The 27,648-nt window shown below is 43.0% G+C and overlaps 2 protein-coding genes across 9 annotated transcripts in view; one reads left to right on the top strand and one right to left on the bottom strand.

Moving 5' to 3' along the window:
• LOC109888734 (probable helicase with zinc finger domain) overlaps positions 1-4,590 on the top strand; it is a 61,089-nt gene extending 56,499 nt beyond the window's left edge. For 6 of the 8 annotated variants that reach the window (XM_031829349.1, XM_031829344.1, XM_031829376.1 and 3 more), the window contains one exon: positions 191-4,590. In XM_031829349.1, the coding sequence (XP_031685209.1) occupies positions 191-558 (368 nt within the window). In that variant the 3' untranslated portion in view covers positions 559-4,590. The remainder of the gene's footprint in view (positions 1-190) is intronic. The other 2 variants (XM_031829385.1, XM_031829404.1) reach the window with 1 other exon arrangement.
• Positions 4,591-5,852: 1,262 nt separating this feature from the next.
• LOC109889573 (voltage-dependent calcium channel gamma-1 subunit-like) lies at positions 5,853-27,648 on the bottom strand. Its single transcript, XM_020481113.2, has 4 exons — positions 27,082-27,648; positions 20,267-20,341; positions 8,340-8,477; positions 5,853-8,156 (listed from the first exon to the last, which is right to left on the bottom strand). The coding sequence occupies exons 1-4, from the start codon at positions 27,314-27,316 to the stop codon at positions 7,927-7,929; spliced, it is 678 nt and encodes a 225-aa protein (XP_020336702.1). The 5' UTR covers positions 27,317-27,648; the 3' UTR covers positions 5,853-7,926.

The following is a 27,648-nucleotide window of genomic DNA, read 5'->3' on the forward strand; positions in this document are numbered from 1 at the left end:
TGTGACCATTTTGTTCTCCTGACATTGACAAGTAACCCCCAACGTATTGTATATTTTGGAAGTTGAACGTAATCTCTTCATCCCTAATTTCTCCTCTTTCCCTTCTTTCTACTCTTTCCCCTCTTGCTCTGCTGCCTCTCGTCTTTCCCCTCCACCTCATCCTTCTTCCTTCCTCCTTCTCCCTCTCCAGTAGCTTCCAAGGCCCTGCGGCAGGCAGCAGAGGAGCAGATGAAGGCTGAAGCGGCAGCAGCAGTAGCTGCGGCCCAGCCTCCCGCCCACTCCCTCCAGCACCTCGGACAATTCCCCCCTCTCATGCCCAACAGCAAGCCACAGCAGCAGCAGCAGCAGGCCGCCCCAGAGCCCGGCCAAGGCTCTGGGGGCCCCCAAAACCCTGGCAAACCCCCCACCATGTCCTACGCCAGTGCCCTCCGCGCCCCACCCAAACCCAGAGCTCGCCCTGAACAGGTCAAAAAGCACAGCGACCCACTTTCCCTTCTCCAAGAGCTGAGCATAGGAAGTTCAAATGGTAGCAACGGATACTATTCCTATTTTAAATGAGTTTCACCCCTGAGAAATACCCCTTCGAAAAATATAAAGAAAAAAAACATGAAAAATATAAAGAGAGAAAAAAAAAAGATAAATGGCAAAACAAAAAAAAAACGGTACAAGTGCTTTTACAAATCGTTTCTATTCATCGTTTTTGTTTCCCGCTTTTTTTGTTTTGTTTTAAACTTTTATTTGTAACAGTCAAATCTTTCTTCTGTTTCACATATCTGACATAAAAAAAATTAAAAAATATGTAAAACATAAGTATATATAATGGATGCATTACTGGTATATATACATATACATTATGTATATATGAATATATGCTTATATTATGTACACTTATATATGTACGTAATGCAAAAAAAAAAAAAAAAATGACCTAAAATGATTTTAAAAACACAAAATTTGGTTGACCACTTGGCTGCCTGTCTGTTTTCCCTTGTTGAAGTTGGTTATGTTGGCCACTTTGGTTTTTGTGTGTTTTTTTCCAATTTTTTTAAAAAATTGAGTGAATTGAGTCTTGATTTTCATCATAGTTGTGTTAACAGGGAAAAAGCTAAGTGGTCAACTAATTTCATATAAAATATATGGAACATTGTATAGAAGTAGATGCATTTTCCTCTAATCTGTACATATAGAGAAAATAAATGACTGAGTTGTATGCCACAGACATGTACCTAAATTCCTGTATCATGTTAGAATTTACATTTAGACTTCATTTGGTTTGCTTTTAATCCTTAACCTTAGACATTCTCACCTGAAAATCATCTTCAGTAACAGATTAGTGGAGTAAATGAGATTTTTACATACATGCAAACACACACGATTCAGAATAAAACTATGACTTTATTATACATTTATACAAATGTTTTGGTTGCACGTCGATTCCTTTATTTCACTGGCCCCCTCTCGTTTAAAAGATAAAAATAGAGCATAGATGATGATTGATGATAAGCATGCAAAGCCGCATCGAAGTGAGGTCCACTGTTGTCTGATTCCAACTTGGAAAAACTAGTTTCAGGAAGAACCATGGTACGCGTCCTCTGCCGTTTCATCTGAGGCCCAAAGATAGTTGTTCGATTGGCTTTCCCATTTGTCCGTTAACCACTGTCTTTGAAGTAGGCATATTGCGTGATGGGGTTCAATTCCAAAGTGTTACATGTCCAATCACATGTCGACCAAACATCTAATCAGTTAAGCAAAACTGCAGATAAAAATAAGAAAGTATGTTGAGAAACTTGAGACAAACTGTATGAATGAGTGGCTGGGTAAACGTGGGTCATAACTAAGGCTCGGCTGCTGAGGGAGTCTGAAGGTATAGAGAGGGATGATGACCAAGTTTTAAAGATTTTGATTCACGTTGAGTGAGATGTTGGGTCTACGTCAGTTATCTCCTTGTTTTTCTTTGACCTACTTCAGAGCTTTACGGTCATTTTAGAAAGGCTTGAGAAAGATCCTGTCGCCAACTTTCCCCAACATTCCCTGGTATTTCTGAAATCCCGGTTTGAGGTTTTCTGGAATCAGCAAGGGAGTAAGCAACTAGGGAATCGTCTGACTTGGAATTCTTCAACCAGGATTTCTAAAAAATAAAAACTGGGAATTTGGGGAAATTTGCAACCCTAGACTTGTGTAGGACTTCGGCCCGAAAGAATACCGTCTGGTTTAGACCAGCACTATCAGTTACCATTTGGTTCTGTCTTATCATCTGAGTTGTGCTGGTACTGCAATTACCAGTCTTTTTCACCGATATTCCATGTACTCTTTGTCATCAGCGGACATCACTTTTAGCTACCAACCTCTTGCTCTGATTAGATCGTTGCTTAGATGACTGAACTCATTCTGTCTGTTTGCCCTGGCAATTTGCCTGGAAATTTAGACAGAAAAAAAAGATGATGCTTTTATTTTGATGACTCAAAATGTTTCAATTGTTAGCAAATAAATGCAATCAGTGTGGGTTATTTTAACCACAACATTTTTTAAAAATTGTTCAGTCGTTTGTAGGATTTTTCTGACATGCATTCCCATTCAGTGATGTATTTTGTTTTTAGGGTGACAGGTATCTTGTGAGTGAAATCGATTAGCATTTTTGTAAAATAATTTGCTAACAACCATCAAGCTGTCAAATCGTTATACATTTGTATGGTGTGCGCACTCAAAAAATAAATTGCCTGGTGGATAAAATGACAATTATTGACGATTATCAAATGCAAATTTGTGACTGATTTTGATTGACTTGGTAGATTATTTTTTGTGTGTAATATAGCCACTTATCACATTTACTGGAAACCATCTTCTCTCAACTTTTCATGATTCATTTATTTTGAATTGATTAATGGTATGTTTCAGTATATTTTAATAAAATACCCTTGGATTCTAACTGGTACATTTTATTTAACTATTTAGTCATTCATTTTAATGTATGAGCCCGTCAATCAGAAGTTTTTTTAGTTTTAGTTTTTTTTTAAGAGTCAAACATGCTGTCAGCTATTCAGGAAGCAAATCTAGTTGGAATGAAAAACATCTCTTAAACATAGTTGAAACAATCATTCAAAACATTTACGGGGACTTCAGTTTATTTGAATTTTCCAAGGTCCAGATTCAAGAGGTTGTGAATTTTAGGTTCATCACAACAAAAAACATACTTGTAAATATGCATTTTCTAGGTATTTACAAACAAGGTTTAGGGAGTGCCTCAATTTTGTAGAAGCTGTTTAAAAGAAGAGGTATGCCCTTTTTAATTATGCAAATTCACAAAATCAACTCACAAAAATGGACATGGACCGTGTTGGCAGTCACAGCATCTTATAGTAATATAACTTTTTAAATTCATTTTTATAAGATGGTGTCTGGCTGCTTTTACAAAGTGTTTTTGTTGCAGGCATATAAAATGTTATTTTACTGTAGAATACTTATTTCTAAAATCAATGTTGCAGGAATTATTTGTCCTTGGTTCAGTTTTTCCGCTAAATCCATTTAAAAGATATTTTAATTTCAGCGGTGCTTTGTGGTTCTTACAATTATTTTTCATGTAAGACTGTACATTCATTCTGTGCATGCCAAGATGACATGGCTTGTTTATGTCCCCGATTTATCAAATAGTTTATTGATTTGTGCAACAACAATAAAAAAATGTTTTTGTTCTCTCCCTACCAAGTAACATTTTGGTATATTATTTGATCTGTACAATGACTTGTGACATTATGAACAAAAAAGTATGATATTTTACTAACATGTCAATGAATTGAAGATGTAATGCTCATGTAAGAGTTGTTTTTCCTCCAAATTATTTTGCTGGGCAAAAGTTGCTCCCAGCCATACACATATTATAAGCTTTGAACGTCTTTACAAAGAAGTGGATATCAAATTTGAATCAGTTTTCCGCAAATTAGTTGTTGGTTAACCTCCTGAATTGTGCAAGACTTATTCCTCACAATTTCTGCAGTATCTGATCTGTATTTGTGTAAAATCCAAACCGTAAGTGATTGTTCTTAATAATCTTGTCCAGGAGTAAGTAATAGTAGGTCTGTGCTTGTGTCCATACCGGTCCTTTTTCAGGCCTTTATTATTGCTTACTCACTATCAAAATCTCAATTTTGTGCCGTGTCATGACTCGTGACCTGACTGACTTTGCATCGAGACTGAAGCTTTTAATTTTGTTTGTAGACCACCAAGTTTGAATGTCAGTTAGCCTCCACCCAGACCCAGTCACATATTATTGCGTGTAAGTGGCTTATGAAGGTTCCTCACGTTGCTTTCGTAAAACAACCTTAACTTACAACGGATGGTTTTTGTGGTGGGAGCAGCCTTTTGCCCAGCCAGTAGAGAGCACTGTGTTCAGCCTTTTGTAAAACCACATCTCCTGTTGTCATCTATCATGTCTCCAGTCTCTTTCTTCCCCTCCCACAGTAAATCAATGGCACGCCTGTTAACTGTTATCCCTCCACTGGATCCACACAGGTGGGCTACATAATGATGAATATTTCCCTTTCACTCTTTTCAATTCAATTGGTGGTGGTCATAATAAAGGATTTTGACTTTGTTTCAAAGGTTTTATTATTATTTTTTATTTTTTTTAAATGTGTTTCTCTATTAAAGTGTCTTATTGAATCAGTTACTCTTGTTGTTATTGCAGAGATATACTTCAATTGTTGGATTGGATGAGGTAGAGTTTTATTGCGCGAGTGATTTCCCTGTGGAAAGGAAGTGCACACCATGTGGCTCAATATCCCAAAAGGAACACGAAGGGTTACGCAACTGACTTTACTCTCATTAAGTCACTGGGTGTCTTGTTTGCCATTGAAGTTATGACTTGTCGTTATCTCACTCAGAAGTCATGTGGCCCCTGAGGAACACAACCCCAACACTGTATCCGTCTTAGGACCGGTTTATCCCTAGCAGTCTCAACAGGTGCGCAGACCCGCTACCCATAACTGCTGCTAGTGGTTTGCTGCTAGTGGTTTGCTTGAGTGCAACCCCAACAGGTTGCACTCATGAACCAAGGAAAATAGACTTGCGTCTTGTGCATTTGATGCTACTATTGGCTTAGAATCAACCGAGGGAGATCTGAAGTATTTTCCTCAATGTTTCTATTTTTGAACCATTCTCCATGCGGTTGCTCCCTCTCTTCCGCCGGCTCTGCCACCAAACTAACTCCGGCTGTGAGTTTTTGGAATCTAAATTAACCCACCAAGGGAGCGTAGACTGAAAATTTCCGGTTCAATAGCCTGGACTCTTTCTGATGTGGGGAAGGACAGGGAGGGTGCTCTTGCTCCTCTTTCATCATCCCCCTACACACACAGTGAGGGGACGCTTCCACAGACCATGCTGTCATTCCTGCCAGTGACCAGCGCAGGTTCCCGGCAGGGTTTCCAGCAACAGTAACCATTTCACAAATCCCCTCTATGACCATGCTGCAAGGATTTTTTTTTCTCACCACAGGTTTGTGTTCATCGGGACACGCAAAGGAAAACCTTTTGCAACAAAGAACCAAATTAGCATTACTTATTGGGGAAGTCCAGGTAGTCCGTCCCGTTTCTTCCGTTTTGTGCCTAAATGAACACGACCCAGGTGTCTTGTATACAGGAGACAAGGATGAAAGAGAGCGGCAGGTAGCCTAGTGGTTAGAGTATTAAGCCAGTAACCGAAAGGTTGTGGATCCAATCCCTGAGCTGACGAGGTAAAAATCTGTCATTCTGCCCCTGAACAAGACGGTTAACCCACTGTTCCTAGGCCGTCATTGTAAATAAGGATTTGTTCTCAACTGACTTGCCTAATTAAATTTTAAAAAGATGCAGGAAACTGGCTTTCATCAAAGCTAGATATCAGTGAATTTATTTTCATTAGAAATGCATGGTTTTATGGTTATAACATGTACACAGAGCTAAAGACAACCACTCTACTGTAATCCATCATTGCATACCAAAAGCTAGTTCTAACAGGCAAGGACAGATGACATGGCTAAGCAAGTTTTAATCTGCTACATTCATGAGGTCTTATGTAGCGTTTAAGTACGATAGTGCCAATACCTTTATCAACTGCCCTCATCTATTCAATCAAATATCAAATGGGGAAAGTAATGGTCTTAGCTCAAGCTTGTTTTGAGACACTAGTAATGTACATTTCTGTATCAAAAAGAATCCTAGTTTAACACTTCCACTGAGTAAATACAAAAGCAGTATCATCCATAACAAAAAGAATGTACACCTAATTCCTGCCTGTCCATAGAAGCCAAAGATGAACGGTAACATGGGAGAGCAGTGTAGTTTGGCTGAAAAGACGACATTAGGAAAAAATATATATATTTATATTAAAGCCGTATACTGGATCTAGATGGTACATATTAAGGCTCTGAGTTTTTCCCTGACCATTTGAACTGAAGGACCCTGAAAGTGTTGGCTACTGAATACCTTGTGAGATCTAAGTTAAATGCATCAGACACTAACTAAAATCAGAAAATTGTACCTTGATTAAAAATAGAGCGCTTGGTTCCCCTAAATTGAATGGGATCAAATAGTCAAAGAAATTGGGCTGCCATGTGCTCAGCTCTAAAAAAATATATATATATTTTTTTTTTTTAAAGTTGGGAGGTTTTTAGTGTTTCGTGTACACCTGCTAGAACTGAACTTTTTCCAACATGGCAACCCACACATTCAGTGGTTCAGAGACTGTTGGTGTTTAGCATTCTGCATTGGTATGCACACTAAACACACCAGACAGCATTATTTGCTTCTCCAATTTACTGTCACACCCATGTATTATTCTTATAAAAGTAAGTATGTTTGAAAACTGAAAATATATATTTTTTCACTCTGTCTAACATGACCTAAATTCTAGAATTAAAACGGATCATTTTGATAACACTTCTTTACATCACAATTAGTGTTATGTATGCTGTGAATACTTTTTTTAAGGAGTTGTAATACTATTAAATACTTAATCATGATGTAATAATTTGGCATCTGACACTAACAATTTCCTGGTTTAGCTTAATCTTGCCTGAATTTGACATAAATTCAATGCAAGTGCTTGATGCACTGAAAATAACAGAACCATCTCAGTTATAAATTGATTGACTTATGTACAGAATTATCATACAAAACACACAGTACAGAAAAGGTGAATGCATAGGTCAAATGTCAATCCATTACTATTTATACCATTAAATAACATGTCAAAATGTATAATTAACCAGGTTTCCAACCAACCATTTCATGCTGATGAATTACCTGACACTTGAAAAAAGTCACGACTGGGCTGATGGAAACAGGAAATGCCTCTACAATTTTATAAAACAGACAATTTGCTCTTTGGACATGGTGGGATGTTTTTGTGTCAGAAATGAATTATGTGAGAAATGGTGGTGGAAATGCCTTCATCTGCAAATATGTATATAATAACCATCATATCGAAGTAAACGTGGGAGTCACGCGATGATACTGTATGTTGTGTGGTCCTCCCACTATGACTCGGAAAAGCATGCAATTTATTAGGCTACAGACGAAATAAGTTATGAGATTCACATGGTGGTGAAAGTGCCATTTGACAAATAAAAATTGTATCGCTCTTATCCATAATAATCTTAAAATGTAGGTAGCCTACCCGCACTGTATCTGCGACTTGTTGGCTAGAGGGCACGTGCCAAGACCAGATCGGCACATTTGCTATATAATGCAACAGTTTTTTTTGTCGTTATTAGTCGAAAATGTGATGGAAACCCATTTAACTTGTATTTTTCATTCGGTACATTGGACTGCTTCCAAGCACTGTGTGAAAGAACTCTCTGGTTCCACTATAGAACGACACAAAGTTGATCTTGATCGTGATCCTATTGCTTTTAAAGAAAGTGTCACTCTTCCTCCTCTCATCCCTCCTTGTCTATTACTCCACTTCGTGTTCAGCGTCCATGCAGGACTCCCAGGGGTTTTGGGGCATGCGGGGCATGGAGAGCAGGAGGAGGCCGAGGCCACTGAGGAAGAGGAGGCAGAAGCCAGCGCAGGCACAGGCAAAGGACCAGGAGTAGGAGTAGTCTATCCAGATGGTGTCCTCGCTCTCGATCATCCGCTTTACCGACTGACGCATCACCTCCACTGAGATGACGGCGCACAGGCCTGCGATTGGGGCGGAGAGGGAGAGAGGAGGATGGGTTACCGGCGATGACCTCCAATCACAGGTGTTTTTAATTTGCTCTACTACATTATGATTTTAGTACTGTATCTGTTCCCTTAACCCATTGATAACAGTACAACCAAAAGATTAGAAAGGTCATGCGTTATCTGCTTGTCTGGTCTCACCTGCAAAAGCGAAGAACATTCCGGCAGGTTTAAGGATGTAGTCATTCCCCTTCTTGAAGGAGCACATGAGACACAAGGTGCCCAGGATCATAAAGGCCAGGCTGAAGATGGCGATGGCCGCTGCCGAGATATTGTACTCTGAAAAGAGAGCAAATAGAGGTCACTTCAAGATGTCCCCTGACCTATGAAAATAATATATTTATATAAAATATAGTATGCCATTTAGCAGACGTTTTACATATGGGTGGTCCTGGGAATAAAACCCACTATCTTGGCGTTACAAGCGCCATGCTCTACTAACTGAGTTACAAAGTACATAATTACACAACAAAGTTGCTCCTAACCACTGATACAGGGTCAGACATTTTTACCCATCCCCATGGTTTAGGTTAGGATTGAGGGAAGGGTAATCTGATCCTAGATCTGTGGAAAAGGGCAACTTCTATCTTAAGCAATTGTACAACCTGTAAACTTGTAGAGTGCTACTTTCCTCCCTCCTAAACTGGATCTGCATGAATTAACTTTCAATACTCTAATTTGTTTTCATTTTACATTACAGTACACTAAAAGGTAAGCAAAAGTCATTTGTATGTGTATATAAATCAGCCATAAACCCGATAGGAGGCTTACCAAGAAATATTGTTTTATTCCAGAGCAGCATGAGTCCATATGCCTCCAGCTGAATTATATAAATGATATTTCATTACATTGCAGCGCTGGGCGTAACTGGATGTGCAAACGCTTATGTGGATTTTTTAATTAGGCTTTAATTTCTGCCTGAGAAAATAGTTGACGGGGCCTAACTGAATTGCTACGTGTGCAGACCAATTTAGTTTGCCACCTCATTGTACAATACATGAGGTTGTGTACAGTCACAGAAAGGACAATTAAATATATATTTTTTAATTATCAGCTCTCTCTGAACAGGAGTGTGAAGTATGATAAGGAAGACGGAATTTCACTTGGTTGGTGGAATCTGCCATCACTCAAACTAACTAACAGAACGAAATAACTAGGCTACATTTGAAATTACATTGCGCTTTAAGTCAAAATTGTTGTGTGAAATGAGAGCCATGTTACCCAGTGAAAAAGTTCCTCTGGCAGTAGGGCAGCCATCTTTATTCAACCAAAGGAGAGAAATATGCTTGGCATTACTGTAAGTTGTTTACTGGCTTGTTATTCCAAGCTGCTTAACCAGCCATTCCAGTTATGTTGTTGTTGTTCTGATGTGGATGGAGGAGCTAGGTTTTGATCTTCCCCCTGCTCTCCTAGAATCGGTGCCCAGGGGAGAGCCTCGCCTCGGGGGCTCCCCTTCATCTCAAGCTGGGGGAGGATGGTGGCTCTCACCCCTTGAGTAGTTCTGGAATCATGCTACATCCTGCTGGAGTGCTAGCTCTCTTCCCCTTGAAAACCCAAAGAGAGGGGTGAGTGGTGTCAGAGTAGGTTGGATCAGTGGTTTAATCCATTTTGCGCTCTATTGGTGCTTTAGTGATTGTTATCCCAGGGTCACTTTCAGTTTAGCTCTGTGTACGCTGCTCAGCTGGATCTGCCTGTGGCCAGTTGTACTGAAAGCACTGGAGCGTAGCTCTATGGCCATGTTCCATATAAATGGTAACCATTGGTTTATTGATGAGTGAAGAATACCAAATGGGCATGTGGAGTGGGCCAGTGCTACATTTCAAGTAAGGGCTATTTCTGTCTCTGGGGCTAGCCATTAGCATTTGCATGAGATGTGTGTGTGTAAATATATTATGAGTTCACACAAATATTAAGTGTCATAGCTTTTATTGCAGGACTTTGATTGTGATAAATTACCTCCACGGTCAACCTATTAAATATTAATATTGGAATGTGCAGCCATACCCCATTTCATGGGTGCACACTCGAGGTATCAGCCTACTCAGTGACACCCATAGATTACAATCCCATAGAGTTTACACAAATATTAGCGTCATAATATTATTGCAGGACTTTACAGTCCATTATGAATGTTCAATACACACAATAGATTGACTGGCGAGGTGATTTCTCACAGTCAAAGTCCTGCAATAAGATCTATGATGCTAATATTTGTGTAAAATCTTTGGAATTGTAATCTGTGGTTGTTACTCGCTGGGCTGATACCCCATTTCATCGGTGCACACTTCAAAAGTAAGGCAGTACGTTGCAATATTAATTTCCAATACACACAACAGACTGACTGGGAAGGTGATTTCTCATCCCGCAATACACTGCATCCTTCTCCCTCTGAAATGCTGCACCTCTCTCCCGACCTGCTGCAGCCGCACTCTGCGTGTTGCTTTAAACAGACGTAGTATTTTGTCATAAACCGTGTTTTAGACATGTACTCATGTAATTCAACAAACATCACGTTGTTAGTCCTCAAACCATGTTTTTTGCAGGACTTTAGAGAGCGACTTCCTTTAAAAAACAACAAATCCCTTTTATAAAAACGGCCTATGTGGCATCGGTATGAGTCAGAAACAGTTATTTTAGTGTCAAAATTGACAAAATAAATGTAAATAGGATCATTTTATACAAACGTCTGGTCTAAAACGGAGTTTGGAACATCCGTATGCCACAACGGGTAAATGAAAGTTGGGTTTTGATTTGACGATGTCCATTTTCCCACTAACATGGGGTGAAAAGCAGCGGTGATTGCTCTCTATCCAATAGTAGACAGTGAGACAGACCTGCCCAGCAGCTCCGTCTGTGTTTACATAAGACAACACGTCATGCATTGTTTTAACTTGAGAAATACTGCACCAAACACCTTAGTTCGATGTAAAATTGCACAACTAAAACATCCTCTGCAAAAAAACGTCAAAATTAAATACAGATTTCTTGAGTTCTTAGATTCATCCTGGGAATTTTGAGGAAGTGAAATAGGCTTCCTATTGTCTCATGATGGACAAACATCATTAACCAAATGCAGAATCGCTCAGGAAACACACCACCAAGACTGAAATAAATGTTTTCTAATGAGCAACAGAAACATACATGTGCCAATCGGCGTAAAACGTGGCTCTTTAACTGTGTGAAATCACCACACTATTCAGCCAATTGTACATATTAAACATTCATATAGCTTTACCTATAGTGTGTGCACCCATGAAATGGTGCATCAGCCTACTCACTGACACCCACATATTACAATTCGGAAGAGTTTACACAAATATTAGCATCATAGCACTTATTGCAGGACTCCCCAGTGACCCAGGCAAACAAAAAGGAGACGTTAGGACGTCTTCGGAACATCAAAAAGGTTTTTGTCGTGGTCACCTGGACGTCAAAAACAGTGACATGCTCGTATCTCCTGATCTATGCGAACTGATTTGACGTTTCTTTACAGAAAAGGTTGAAAATATTACATCACGGATTGGCAGTTTTACACCAGCAATGCTTGTTCAGAAGCACAAGAGGCAATTGCTACAGTCTACTGCTTCTTATTGCTCATTTGAGCAAATATCCACTACATCTCTCCTTACATGTACTCATATACACAATGTCCTTATAAACCACAGTATGAATGTATGTCCTTATAAACCATATGTCCTTGCAAACCTGTGAATTTACAGGTATATTATTTCAATATGATCCGATGAACAAATGTGAAGTATGATGTATCTTCTATATATAAAAATTGTAAAATGTGATGTGTTCATTTAATTGACAGGACCATGGGAAAGGTGGGTCCCTATAAACCATGTTATAAACTGACGGACATCATAAACTATAAAAACGTGTGTGTGTGTGTAAATATATTCTGATTTACACCCTACTGATTGGGTCTGACAAGGCCCTGCATGTGCTTAGCAGTCCTGTCATATGTGAGTGTACATTGAATGGGCCAAACGTGCACAGTACTGGCAGGGTCACAGAGGGGGCTAGTGGAGAGATGGGGGGAAGGAAAATGTCCAAGAGAGAAGGGAGTGGGCATTGAGCCGGATTAGGTCTGTCACATGGAGTTCCTGCCAGATCGGATACCCAGCTAACACATAACATTCTGAGAACCATATGTTTCTTGATTGGGAATTTCACTACTTCCGCGTAACGTTTTCGCACGTCATGTTCTTTCCATAAAAAACACGAGAAAACATTAGTAACGTTGTCACGATACCAGTATCCCGATACTAGGTAGTAAGGAAGAAAAGGAAACAAATTATGAAGCAGACTACATTTCTTGAGGGAAACCTTCCTAACGTTGGATACAAGAAGTCTTATGTTGTCACCCAGAGTCACATTTGCTGATTCTCCAAGCAATAGCACACAATATTTAACAAAAGTAGGATTTAAAGGTCCATAGAGTTGAGTCTGCTTTGTGTTTTCTTTTCTTGCCATGGAAAATCTGGGATTGTAGAATCGCGATACTGGTATTGTGATAACACTAGTTCAAAGAACATTCTAAGAATGTTAAAAAAAAAAACATATACAGTCTGTTCTCAGCGTCAACAAAACGCTCTCTATCCTCTAACGTGCTAAGTGTGTTCAAGTGTGTTGTCCATCTCCACTAACTGGCCACACCTGATGTTAATGAGTGCTTGTTTCATTTGAATAGACTAAAATTAACAGCTTTGTAAACAGCTGAGTAAAAAACAAACAAACATGGCATGCTAGCTCTGTCCTGGTGACGCAGTGGACTAATTCCATGGATAGAGAACAGAAGATCATAGGTTTGAATCTCACTGACGCCGTGCATCAATAAAAAATAAAAAAAAATTGCATGATTAATGCCCAAGCAAGTTTTCCATGTTCTTGAAACATTCAGGGAAAGTTAAGGAAGTTATTCAAAAAAACTCCAAATAACCTATAATTTCTGTTCTCAGAACGTAAGTAAAAACATTCCAGGAAAACTTTCAGGGAACCATATTAAAATGTTCCCAGAACCTCCCTGCAACCTAAACTAACATTCCCAGAACAGGCTAAATTATCATTCAATTTTCAGAACATTTTTAAAAAAAATGTCAGTTCCACCGGTCAGGAAACATATGGCTTCGTTCGTAGAACCAATGAGAACTCAAAAATGTAAGTTTCCACAATTTCCTAGGATGTGCTAGCTGGCTATCCCATTCAGTTGACTTGGCCTCGTCCCTTGGTATACTGGGAAAACTCCATATACTTCAATGTTTCTGCTTGTGTTGAAACCAAGGCTGATGGACAAATGCTAACAAAGACCAAGGGCCCCATTCAGTCCGTAGTGCTAAAGAGATGTGCTGTAGGCGCATTAGGAAAGGAAAGGCAATCTTCCCGCATCAGCGGAGACTGCATTGACAGTTAGGACTCCATAAGTCGGCTCAATCGGAAATTACCTTGAAATTTCCATCGCGCTGTAGCGCTAAACTTTGGCGATGCGGATTGAATCCAGCCCCAAGGCACCATTGGTTATGTGTGCAAAGCTGTGCAAAGTCTGTGTGCAAAGGTGTGCAAAGTCTGGCTCTTTGTGCTTTGGTCTTTGTTAGCATTTGTCCATAATACTTAGGAGACAATGGGCAGCCCTGCCTTGCGCCTAGCATGGAGTTGAGATGTATCCAATTTGGCTTGTACTATTCACCACTGTAATGGTTTTCATTACACTGTAATGGTGGTAAGTGTCCATGGTATTTATTTAAACATACAAAAACAATAAACGTAACGTGAATAACCGAAACCGAAAACAGCACCGTGTGGTGTAAAACACAGACACAGAAACAAACACCCACAAACACACAGTGAAACCCAGGCTACCTAAGTATGATTCTCAATCAGAGACAACTAACAACACCTGCCTCTGATTGAGAACCATACTAGGCTGAACACAGAAAAACAACCTAGACACACAAAACATAGAATGCCCACCCAACTCACGTCCTGACCAACTAAAACAAACAATTAACACAATAACTAGGGTCAGAACGTGACAACCACCCATGTCCCAGCTTGTGTAACGGCGTTCTTCGTTTGTTGAAAGAGAGTCGGACCGAAATGCAGCGTGGTGGTTAATCATGATCTTTAATGAAAATAATGACGATACATGAAATAACTTATACAAAAATACAAAACAACAAACGGAACGTGAAACCTAATTACAGCCTATCTGGTGAAACTACACAGAGACAGGAACAATCACCCACGAAATACAAAGTGAAACTCAGGCTACCTAAATACGGTTCCCAATCCGAGACAACGAGAATCACCTGACTCTGATTGAGAACCGCCTCAGGCAGCCAAGCCTATACTAGACACACCCCTAATCAACCACAATCCCAATGCCTACAAAAACCCCAATAAGACAATACAATAACCCCATGTCACACCCTGGCCTGAACAAATAATTAAAGAAAACACAAAATACTAAGACCAAGGCGTGACAGAACCCCCCCCCCCTAAGGTGCGGACTCCCGGACGCACCTCAAAACCATAGGGAGGGTCCGGGTGGGCGTCTGTCCATGGTGGCGGCTCCGGCTCGGGACGTGGACCCCACTTCATTAATGTCCTAGTTCCTCCCCTTCGCGTCCTGGGATAATCCACCCTCGCCGCCGACCATGGCCTAATAGTCCTCACCCAGAACCCCACAGAACTGAGGAGCAGCTCGTGACTGAGGGGCATCTCGGGACTGAGGGACAGCTCGGGACTGAGGGGCAGCTCGGGACTGAGGGGCAGCTCGGGACTGAGGGGCAGCTCGGGACTGAGGGGCAGCTCGGGACTGAGGGGTAGCTCGGTACTGAGAGGAAGCCCAGTACTGAGATGAAGCTCAGGTAGGTAGTAGGCTCCGGTAGATCCTGGCTGGCTGGCAGATCTGGAAGATTCAGGTTGACTAGCAGATCTGGAAGATTCTGGTTGACTAGCAGATCTGGAAGATTCTGGTTGACTAGCAGATCTGGAAGATTCTGGTTGACTAGCAGATCTGGAAGATTCTGGTTGACTAGCAGATCTGGAAGATTCTGGTTGACTAGCAGATCTGGAAGATTCTGGTTGACTAGCAGATCTGAAAGATTCTGGTTGACTAGCGGATCTGGAAGATTCTGGTTGACTAGCAGATCTGGAAGATTCTGGTTGACTGGCGGATCTAGCTGCTCTATGCAGACTGACAGCTCTGACTGCTCCATGCAGGCTGACAGCTCCTTGCAGACTGGCAGCTCTTTGCAGACTGGCAGCTCTGGCTGCTTCATGCAGACTGACAGCTCTGACTGCTCCATGCAGGCTGACAGCACCCTGCAGACTGGAAGCTCCTTGCAGACTGACAGCTCCTTGCAGACTGACAGCTCCCTGCAGACTGACAGCTCCTTGCAGACTGACAGCTCTGACTGCTCCATGCAGGCTGACAGCTCCTTGCAGACTGACAGCTCCTTGCAGACTGACAGCTCCTTGCAGACTGACAGCTCTTTGCAGACTGACAGCTCTGGCTGCTTCATGCATACTGACAGCTCCCTGCAGACTGGCAGCTCAGGCTGCTTCATGCAGACTGACAGCTCTGACTGCTCCATGCAGGCTGACAGCTCTGATTGCTCCATGCAGGCTGGCAGCACCTTGCAGACTGGCAGCTCCTTGCAGACTAGCAGCTCCTTGCAGACTAGCAGCTCCTTGCAGACTGGCAGCTCCTTGCAGACTGACAGCACAGGCTGCTCCGAACAGGCAGGAGGCTCCGGCAGCGCTGTAGAGGAGGAAGGCTCTGATAGCGCTGAACAGGCGGGAGACTCCGACAGCGCAGGAGGGAAGGAAGGCTCTGATAGCGCTGAACAGATAGGAGACTCCGGTAGCGCAGGAGAGGAGAAAGGCTCCGGCTGCGCTAAACAGGCGGGAGACTCCGACAGCGCAGGAGGGAAGGAAGGCTCTGATAGCGCTGAACAGACAGGAGACTCCGGTAGCGCAGGAGAGGAGAAAGGCTCCGACAGCGCTGGAGAGGCGGGAGACTCCGACAGCGCAGGAGAGGCGAGGCGCACTGTAGGCCTGATGCGTGGTGCTGGCACTAGTGATACTGGAGCGAGGACACGCACAGGAAGCCTGGTGCGGGGAGCTGCTACCGGAGGACTGGTGTGTGGAGGTGGCTCTGGATAGACCGGACCGTGCAGGCGCACTGGAGCTCTTGAGCACCGAGCCTGCCCAAGCTTACCTGGCTCGATGCCCACTCTAGCCCGGCCAATACGAAGGGCTGGTATGAACCGCTCCGGGCTATGCACCCGCACTGGAAACACCGTGCGCTCCATAGCATAACACGGTGTCTGCCCGGTCTCTCTAGCCCACCGGTAAGCACAGGGAGTTTGCGCAGGTCTGCTACCTGGCATAGCCATACTCCCTTTAAGCCCCCCCCCCCCAATAATTTTTTTGGGCTGCTTTTCGGGCTTCCATCCGCGTCGCCGTGCTGCCTCCTCATACCAGCGCCTCTCCGCTTTAGCCGCCTCCAGTTCTTCCTTGGGACGGCGATATTCTCCAGGCTGAGCCCAGGGTCCTTTTCCGTCCAGTTCCTCCTCCCATGTCCAATTCTCCAAGTGATGCAGCCTCTCCCACTGCAACTGCTCTTCACGATTAACAGGGAGAGTTGGCTCAGGTCTGACACCTGACTCATCCACTCTCCCTCTGAGCCCCCCCCCCCCCAATAAATTTTTTGGGGTGACTTTCGGGTTTCGCTCTGCGCCGCCGTGTCTGTTTCTCCAACTCCATTCGCCTATAGCCCTCTTCGCACTGCTCTAGCGAATCCCAGGCGGGCTCAGGCACTCTCTCTGGGTCGGCCGCCCACCTGTCTATTTCATTTCATTTCATCCCACGTCGTATACTCCATGCTTCTGCTGTCCATAACGTCCTCATAACAGCGTCTCGTAAGTACCTCCTTTCGCTCCTGTTGTCGCTGCCTGTAACCACGCCACTCGGTCCGTGTGTGGTGGGTGATTCTGTAACGGCGTTCTTCGTTTGTTGAAAGAGAGTCGGACCGAAATGCAGCGTGGTGGTTAATCATGATCTTTAATGAAAATAATGACGATACATGAAATAACTTGTACAAAAATACAAAACAACAAACGGAACGTGAAACCTAATTACAGCCTATCTGGTGAAACTACACAGAGACAGGAACAATCACCCACGAAATACAAAGTGAAACTCAGGCTACCTAAATACGGTTCCCAATCCGAGACAACGAGAATCACCTGACTCTGATTGAGAACCACCTCAGGCAGCCAAGCCTATACTAGACACACCCCTAATCAACCACAATCCCAATGCCTACAAAAACCCCAATAAGACAATACAATAACCCCATGTCACACCCTGGCCTGAACAAATAATTAAAGAAAACACAAAATACTAAGACCAAGGCGTGACAGCTTGCTTATTTGTTTTTATGACTCTCCCTTTGAATCTTCTCTTATGAAACATTTGTGAAAAGGACTTCAAAGAATACACATATTTTGTTCTTGAAGAGTATAAACCAATATACAGGTAACTGCCAAAATAAAGGAAACACTTGTGTAAATGAAGGATATAAAGTATATTAAAAGCAAGTGCTACCACACAGGTGTGGTTTCTGAGTTAATTAAGCAATTAAAAAACATTCCACCATGCTTAGGGTCCATGTATAAAAATGCCCAGTTGCCCATTATTTTGGCTACTATGGCTAGAAGAGATCTCAGTGACTTTGAAAGAGGGTCCTCAAAGGACCATAAGGGGCTTAAAGGGTGTGTGTGTGTAAGTCCATTTTGATTTACACCCTACTGAATGGGTCTGACAAGGCGCTGCATGTGCTTGGCGCCCTTGCGTGCATCACACGAAGTCCTGTCATATGTGAGAGTACATGTCTCTAATGGTCCAAGCATGTGCACAGTACTGGCAGGGTCACCAATGGGGCTAGAGGGGAGATGGGAGAAGGAAAATATCCAGGAGAGAAGGGAATGGGCAGTGACAGGGATTAGCTCTGTCACATGGAGGTCCATTGACGCTACCTGACGGAGCTTATATCCACTCAGTTGACTTGGTATCCTGGGAAAACTCTAAATACTTAAACATTTCTGCTTGTGTTGAAATTAATTCAAGGCTGATGGACACATTCTAAGAATGACCAAATCACCGTTGGTTATGTGTGCAAAGCTTAGAATGAAGCAGTAGGTCTGGTTCTTTGTGCATTTGTCCATGAAACTTAGGAGGCACCAGGCAGAACTGCCTTGCACCTACCATGGACTGTTTGAGTTGAGATGTATCCAATTTGGCTTGTATTATTCACCACCCATGTTTCATGTCCCGAGTTGTCTATTTTTTGTATGACCGTTCCCTGTGAATCTTCTCTTATGAAACATTCTGTCAGAAGGACATCAAAGAATACACTTCTTCTGTTCTTGAAGATACACTACATGACCAAAAGTATGTGGACACCTGCTCATCTCGTTCCAAAATCATGGGCATTAATATGGAGTTGGTCCCCCCTTTCCTGCTATAGCAACATCCACTGTTCTTGAAAAGGCTTTCATTAGCCGGCGTTCCAATTCATCCCAAAGGGGTTCGATGGGGTTCGATGGGGTTCGATGGGGTTCAGTATAGACCTTGCTTTGTGCATTGTCATTCTGAAACAGGAAAGGGCCTTCCCTAAACTGTTGCCACAAAGCTGGAAGCGCAGAATCTTCTAAAATGTCATTGTATGCTGTAGTGTTACGATTTCCCTTCACTGGAAATAAGGGGCCTAGCCGAACCATGAAAAACAGCCCCAGACCATTATTCCTCCTCCACCAAACTTTACCGTTGGCACTATGCATTGGGGCAGGTAGCGTTCTCCTGGAATCCGGCAAACCCAGATTCGTCCATCGGACTGCCAGACGGTGAAGCGTGATTCATCACTCCAGAGACAGGTTTCCACTGCTCCAGAGTCCAATGGCAGCGAGCTTTACACCACTCCAGCTGATGCTTGGCATTGTGCATGGTGATCTTAGGCTTGTGTGTGGCTGCTCGGACATGGAAACCCATTTCATGAAGCTCCGGATGAACAGTTCTTGTGTTGACGTTGCTTCCAGAGGCAGTTTGGAACTCGGTAGTGATTGTTGCAACTGAGAGATGATTTTTACACGCCACACGCTTCAGCACTCAGCGGTCCCGTTCTGTGAGCATTTGTGGCCTACCACTTTGAGGCTGAGCCGTTATTGCTTGTAGACATTTCCACTTCACTATAACAGCACTTACAGTTGACCGGGGCAGCACTAGCAGGGCAGACATTTTACGAACTGACTTGTTGGAAAGGTAGCATCCTCTAACGGTGCCATGTTGAAGGTCACTGAGCTCTTCAGTAAGGCCATTCTACTGCCAAAGTGTGTCTATGGAGATTGAATGGCTGTGTGCTTGATTATATACACCTGTCAGCAACAGGTGTGGTTGAAATAGCCTATTCCACTCATTTGAAGGGGTGTCCACATACTTTTGTATTTATAGTATATAACCAAGTGTACAAAACATTAAGAACACCTGCTCTTTCCATGAAGTAGACTGAACAGCGGAATCCAGGTGAAAGCTATGATCCCATATCACCTGTTAAATCCACTTCAATCAGTGTAGATAAAGGGGAGGAGACAGGTTAAACGATTTTTAAGCCTTGAGGCAAGTGAGACAAATTGTGTATGTGTTCCATTTGAACGGGGTATGGTAGTAGGTGACAGGCGCACTGATTTGAGTGTGTCAAGAACTGCAATGCTGCTGGGTTTTTCACACTCAAGTTTCCCATGTGTATCAAGAATGGTCCATCACCCAAAGGTCATCCAACCAACTCAACACAACTGTGGGAAGCATTGGAGTCACCATGGGCCAGCATCCCTGTGGAACGCATTCGATACCTTGTAGAGTCCATGCCTTGACGAATTGAGGCTGTTCTGAGGGCAAAAGGGGGTGCAACGCAATAGTAGGAAGGTGTTCCTAATGTTTTATACATTCAGTGTACGTGAAAGTTACAAAACAGAATCATGGCACAAAAGAAACCTTACCTTTCTGGGTTTTGACTTCAAAAATCTCAGACTCATCCCCTGGAGTGAAGTGTTTGAAGTAAGTGCAGTTCTCCGCTGTGGGAGACATGAAAACACAGTTAGGTGAAGGTTCAGATCGTAGCACTTCAGGGCAATGTGCAGTTTCTCATCAATACGCGGAACATCACAGAAGTTACTAAATAATCGTGAAAATAGCTATATTTACTTCATAATAGATGCATAACACTTTGGAAATACAGTAGCATAATAGACCAACGTGTTTACCAAGTACTGTTTCACGAGTCGTCCACAAATGTAGAGACGCTAACAATTTTTTTTTAAAGGATTTTGATGCTTTTTACCTGGACTACCTTTAAACTACTTTTATATGGTACCGATGAATAAGCATTCTGTAGTTGCGATGTAACAGTTGTTAATCAACACGGAACAACATTTCGGCGCGCAACTTTCATTTTATGGTGTGCGCTGAGTTTACATAAAAACCCTTCTCGATCTGCACCATGTTGATTGACAGTGTCAGATTTGTTGTTAGTGTAGGTTATGTTGGGCATCCATAAGCGGCGCATCCAATAGGAAGTACATTTAATTGAACTTGCCACAATTATATAATTACTCCTGTGTATAGAAAAATAAATACATTCCTTCAAAACACTACACCAGAGGTATGATTTAGCCACAGAGGATGATTCACTTTTTTGTTTTAAATCACAAGGTCAGGGCTTAACCTACAGTTGGGAAGCGCGCAATTTTGGCAGGCTGCGCAGCATATCAAATAGCTGATTGTTGATTTGCGGCTGTCAGTGAAGTTAGGCTATCAAAATTCTCAACTCACAGTAGGCTATTGAGCGAACAGTAGCCTATTTTAATGTCACTCTATAGCGGAGACCATCGGCCATATCCCCGGTTAGTGCGCATATTCAGTGTCTTATTCATTGGGTCCCTGCACCTGTAGGGACAATAATTTCCTCCTCCAGGCTTGTTGAAAGTCATAGCCTGTGTCTCCTCTTTTCATAGGCCTCGATTAGATGGTTGCAGTCCAGACGTTTTTATTGATTTGAGTTTGTCAGAGTAGCCTGTTATTTTTGTGGCATTAAAGATTCTGCTAGTCCCCAGTTATGGAGACGGAAGTGTCGTAGAATTGCATGAAATATGTTTTTAAAATGCCAATTTTCTTCAGATTTTTTAGGATCCTCATTCAAATGAACACCTAGCTGGGGCCAGGCTCTGGAAGTGTGCAAAGAAATTTAAAGAAAAGCAGAAGGGTATTTTTTTGCGAACAGTGAGTTGGTTATATTATTAGCCTAGTTTATGACTATCCAATCTACTCATCATATTACGAATAGAAATCTATTTTACGTTAGTCTGCAAATAGATAGATGCATGAGATTCTTTATAATTTTTAGCTTCCCCAAACTTGAAACAGCCGATAGGGGCATCCCATTCACTTGGGCCCAACGTGCTCACCACCGGGGATCCGTGCTAAGCACAAGTACAAGCTGATCCACAGAATACGATCACAGCGATTGCAGAGGGCTAGGAGTATCGCCCTAAGCTTTGATGCTAAGCCAGAACGTCAAAACATCCATTCGCCAGGGAAACTATATTTGTAAACCGCGGCGGCAGACCGCTGTGTGTCTCGTCTCTCAGACGTTAGGGGAAACTTCAGAGTCGCTCAACTCTGTTCTGTCACCGGAGAGGCCTGCTCTGCATCAGATACGTGGCATCTAATGTGCTGGGCCAACTACAGGGACCACGGGGGAGTAAGTGACAGGCTTTCATGTAGAATTATGTGAGCTAAGCATGTTATCACATCGGCTCCAGCGTTCCTCATATCCACACATACACATGGGCTGGAGATAATTCCCCCCTCCCAGGACACCCAGGAAGATAGAGTTAGTGGTGGGTGGGGTTGCCAGTTTGGATGCATTACTCAGAGAAGGCGAATAAAGAAAGATACACAAAGTATGTGCAAATTCAATTACCTGGATTTGGCGCCCATTACATGGCACCACCAAAGCACTCTTTATTAAGTAGAACCCAGTAGACCCACATTTGGAACATGTGTTAATGACTTAATTTTCTCGGTGTAAACTGGTTTTCTGGTCGAGAAGACATCATATAAATCAGAGTACAACCAACTGGTCTTTGTTACAACCAGGTAAACATGTATTTTTCAGGACAGAATGAAAACCTGAAGTTAAATATGTCATATTTAGGTTGTTATCTAGTCAAAATCACCAGATTTCCACCAGATAAAGATGTATTTTTCTGGTTACTTAAAAGCTGCTCACAAAACAATCTTATACAACTAGTATACAACCTGACAATGATGTCATAAAAACTTAATTGCAACCAGTATTGCCCGCTGGGGAAAACCTTGGTTTTGGTAAGGTAAAGGACCATGAAAAGGGATCTAAATGTTTTAATGTTTTGACTCTCACACATAGAGGATGTTTTTGTGAATGAGGACAGGGACTGGCCATCAAGGGAAAACCCAGAGGTGGTTACTTAGCAACTGGCTTGTCTGCTCTTTTTATTGAGTAAAGGCGGGCAGGGGAATGAAAAGGAGGCAGAATTCAATGTTTTGGTTTGGAGAGAGAGAGTTCATTTATAGAAGAGTCAGAGTACATTCAGTCCATAAAAGGTAAATTGCTGAGTCACCTCAGCTCAACCCAGCCATTTGAAGTCGTTCACCCCTTAAAACCAAAAGCCTCGTCTCTAGCTTCGGTAGTATCTCTGTGCACCACAAACTCCTTTGTTAATAACCATAATGGACCAGAAGTGATTCTTGTCATCATGCTGAAGACCAAGTGCCCTTTCATTGCGCTGAGAGGAGAGATAGCCCACGCTGCATTATGAGATACTTGAACAGACATTGGGGCTGAGTTGTTGTCTTTCTGTGTTTGTTAATTGAAACACTAAATCCAGAGATTATGCCAATTATGCGGAGGCGTTGCTCGCCTCATTAGTTTTTGATGTCCTCATTACGGCACTCCCATCCTCACCTTTAGAGACACACACACACACACACACACACACACACACACACACACACACACACACACACACACACACACACACACACACACACACACACACACACACACACACACACACACACACACACACACAGTCTGTGCCGCTGTGCACTCTAATGGCATTGGAGGCCACTCAAAAAGTCTCTAATGATGGGTAGAAAAGACCCAGGCCTTCCAGGAACTGTCTTACAGTATATGTGCTTGGTATTCAAACCCAGGTTTCTATAAGGACTTGTAAGGCTCCCCCATGTCTATCCACATCCATGAATATCGCCCCACACTACCAGATGCCTTGGCTCTCTTTGTGTTGTATTAATTCCACCCTGGAACCTTATCACTTGGCACATGTCCAGACAATGCTCTGTCTGTCAGTGAGTGGATTTGTACTGCCAGTGTTGTCCCACTGTGTAACATCCAGGTGACACCCAAGGCCTCTCCACACCAACAGGGTATATATATATTTCAGTGCGAATGGAGGAGTCCAAAACCGCACGCTAACTAGGAGCCACTTCGTCGACGTCAACATCTCAAGGACAAGTAATAGCACCCGGTGGAACTCAACAGCGTATTCAATTAGCTGACTTGCTCAAAACAGAAACTCTACGCGCTACTAAAACAATCCTACACCCGTCTTTAGGAAGGTGAGGGCATCAGAATAAGCCTCGACTCTTGTTGCACTGAGGTGCTTCACAGTGAGTTTGTCTGCCTGTATATTAACAGCCATGTCATCAACATAAGGTGTTAGGCATCTCTCTGAGCCCGTGTTTTCATTCTCTTTGCCATGTTGCATAGGCTATAGCTAGCAGCATGTGTTGTGTTGTAGATGAAAATGACCCATCCAGAAAAATCCCCCCAGACCACTCTAACTTCTATCCGATGGTGCCAGCTAGGATGCATACGAGACACAAGTTAAATACAAACATTTCAGCTCACGCCTAAAACCGAAATAAGGAAATACAACCCACCATTAGATAGTCGACCCATTGAGATCGTTCTATACAGAAAGGCAAACCAGAAAGACCAACATGCAACATTGGGAACGAGTCATCATTGGCGCTTCCACAGCCGGGTTGCCCCTCCCAGGACTGGTATGTGGTTGAAGTTCCCGGTTGCCTTACATGCCAGGGCTTTGACTAGCCCACCCCAGGACCCTTTGTAGCCCACCCCCAGGGGACAGGAAATAACTTTGAACGGTGGGCAACAGGGCAGCGCCAGGGAGGGGGTTAGGGGTTGAAGGGCGATGCCTGGCTTGTGCAGGTGGCCTTGTCACTCAGTAGGGCTCTGAAGGTGTGCACACACTTGACTCCCTCACAGCTCTTACCCTGGGACAGCTGGGTATTTACACAGCCTATATTTATCCTCCGTAGTGCTGCGCACAACAGAAAATCCCACCGATATCTTTGTTTCTGTAACAGTTGCTATATTGGCTTCGGGCTGAACATCTCGCCACATCCCTGACCTAGAATGTATGTTTGCTGTTCATATGAAGTCCATCATATCAATATCCTGTTTCACAGTCATTCTTATTGTCTAACTATCTGTTATGATAATTGAGGAAGGCAAACGAGATGAGCAACAAGTGGGGAGCAACCTACATGTACATATATACAGAGATCTCCATTTCTCCTCACGGAATTAGATCTTTGTATACTACCAGCTAAAGTATATGTACAATTTTTTTATTCCAACTCGGATGGCAAAAATCATGGAGGGTCACTTCGACAGTGTCATCATCTTAGAGACGAGAGTGGTTGGTATTTCTCTCATTAAGATGTGGGGCTATAATAAATATTGCTATTCATTCGCAAATAGAGCTAGCGATACCAAATGAAACCCTGGTGTCTGGCTTTGTACATACTAGAAAGGTTATATTAATCTTGGCACCTATCCACGACATTACTTCTCACACGCAACGCCATTACTCACTGCGTGAGTGGCATTAGCAATGGAGTCATATTCGGTTGTTAGCTACAAGGGAGTTTTAGCAACATGATATTCATTGAGTTTTTCCCCATAAAGACTATTTGAAAAGAAGTTTAGGCTTTTTCATTTGTGATCAGAGTTAAGGGGTGTGAGTTGTCTGTAGTTTCGCCAATCATTCAAAAATGTAAAAGCCAGCCCTACGTGGAGAGATGCCAAGAGCATCTCACCCACACTGACCACCAAATGTATCCATGATAGGCCTACGTCTGATGGTACGTAACACCATGTATCTAATAAGACATTGCAAGTTTGGGTATCTCTAAATAGCCTGCCCAATACTGTTCCTTACATTACCACTATCTGACTGTGCTGTTGGTTCGGGAATGCCCCAAGCTTAACATTATAGGAGGGGTCAGCCAAGAATGTTTACAAAATGAGCCTCAACCAGGCATTTCCATCTGTTCATGAACGTGCGTGCCTGCACCAGTCGACATATGAATTTCCCAGAAGCCCATAGCTGAGCTAACTATGGAGGGGGCACATTTGCTTCAGTGAATCTATCCAAGATTGTTGTAAAGGTGTGTATGTTCGGGTATTGGGACCTTTGGGCGATGGAAGCGTTTAAATGGCGGAGCAGTCGGAAAGACCTCAAGAAACGCAGGGCAGAATGTATCATAAGTCATCAGAAAGTGTGTTTCCTTCATTCTGCTTTGTATCAGACCAGTACTAAAGCAACGGTGTTGTATTGCTTTTACAAGCTCCACTCAATTAGTCCCCTTCCTGTCTATATGCGTTCATTTCTCACTCAATGTGATATTGACTCACAGCCTTTAGTGTGAGTCATCACAAGTTAGTGTAGCGGGATCAAAGCATTAGTTGTCAGTCAAAGGTCGGATAAAGCCGGGATTCAATCCGATTGGCCCTTTTTGGCTATGCACCATTTAAAGGCAATGTCGCGGAGGTCGCATTCAAAGTAAACGCTGCAGATGTCGGCTAAATTAGAAATTACCTTTTAAAATGTCAACCGCGCTACAAAATGGATCATCCTTGGTCCCGATTGAATCCTGCCCTGGGTCATGTTTTGATTGGAGTAAATGACAACTGCAGTCATTATAGAGTGTATTTTAAGGCATTGGAGCTAGACTTGTGAGAGCTGGCACTCAGGGGATACTGCAGCTTCAAGAGTTCTTAGTTGCTAAGAGCTGGGGGACAGACACCTCGTCATTTAATTACTGTGGGGAAGTAGCTGGATTGGGACTTTAAAGGTTAAGATTAGTCTGAAAGTGTTGTGGTCAGTCTGAAATTGCTTGACTTAGCTTAGTTTATCTTATTCTTGTGCTATTTATTGTAGCATAGGCTAATTCTTGCACTGTTGGGTAGTTACCCCTTGTTTCCTGGCTTCTGAAGCCCCAATATCTCAATTAAATAAATTGTCTGACAAGCAGTTTTCCACACCAGGAGGGCTTGTGGTTAAGAGGAACATTAGCTGGCCACATTGCAAAGATGACTGGTGCTTGATGACAATGGTCAAGTGTTGAACCATGCCCTTAACAAGAGTTAACTGACCCCCTTCCACCAAACCCAATCTCTCAGGCCTGTTATAACAATCCAAATACTGTTTTTTATACTGTGTGATAGCACATATTTCTTGATCAGCAGTTAGTGTGTATCAGCTTTAACAATAGTTATAGACACAGACAATGTTTTAAAGTACCAAATTGGTCGGTGTTACATTTAGGTAACATTAGGTAGGTAGCCTCAGACATTGGACAGAGAGGTTCGGGTTAGGATGGACACAGACAGTGCAGATTTTCAGGTCCAAGCTATAAGCCGCCTCCGTGTATCTTGTCTTACCTCCAGGTAAGCTGATGGGGCCACAACCCTTTCCATTGTAGTCCGCCTCACTGATGTAGATGGCCTTCTTACACAGCCTCCAGAGGCCAAAGTGGGCCGCTTCACACGTCGCGTTCACCTGCTCCACCCGCGGGCTCAGCACGGCCCAATGGTCCGTCACCACCGCCGTAAACATGGACGCCATACCCACCAGGATCACAAAGAACGTGATCTTCACCTTCGTACGTTTGTGCATGGTGTAGTTTGTACGTGGAAACACTGACAAGAAGATGTCCACAGAAGAAGAAATCCTCGCTTGGATCAGACTTGAAGGGACGTCAAACTTGTGGAGGATTCGGTGGTGGATTTTCGCGGGCTTCACTCCTTACAGCCAACACAGCCGTCCACAAATGTCTCTCTCTTCCCCAGCCTACACCCTATCACTCTTTGTCTCTCTCTCTCTCTGTTGGATTTGTGCCTCTAGTTTGAGGGAAAGGGGTCAGTTTAGCTGTGCCCTAGTTTTCACGGCCCTCTCCCTTCTCTGACTGTGTCGACTGAGGGGGGCCTGTGTGCCTCAGACTACAGCTG

This window comes from Oncorhynchus kisutch, linkage group LG1 (assembly GCF_002021735.2).
Source record: "Oncorhynchus kisutch isolate 150728-3 linkage group LG1, Okis_V2, whole genome shotgun sequence".
Classification (NCBI taxonomy): domain Eukaryota; kingdom Metazoa; phylum Chordata; class Actinopteri; order Salmoniformes; family Salmonidae; genus Oncorhynchus; species Oncorhynchus kisutch.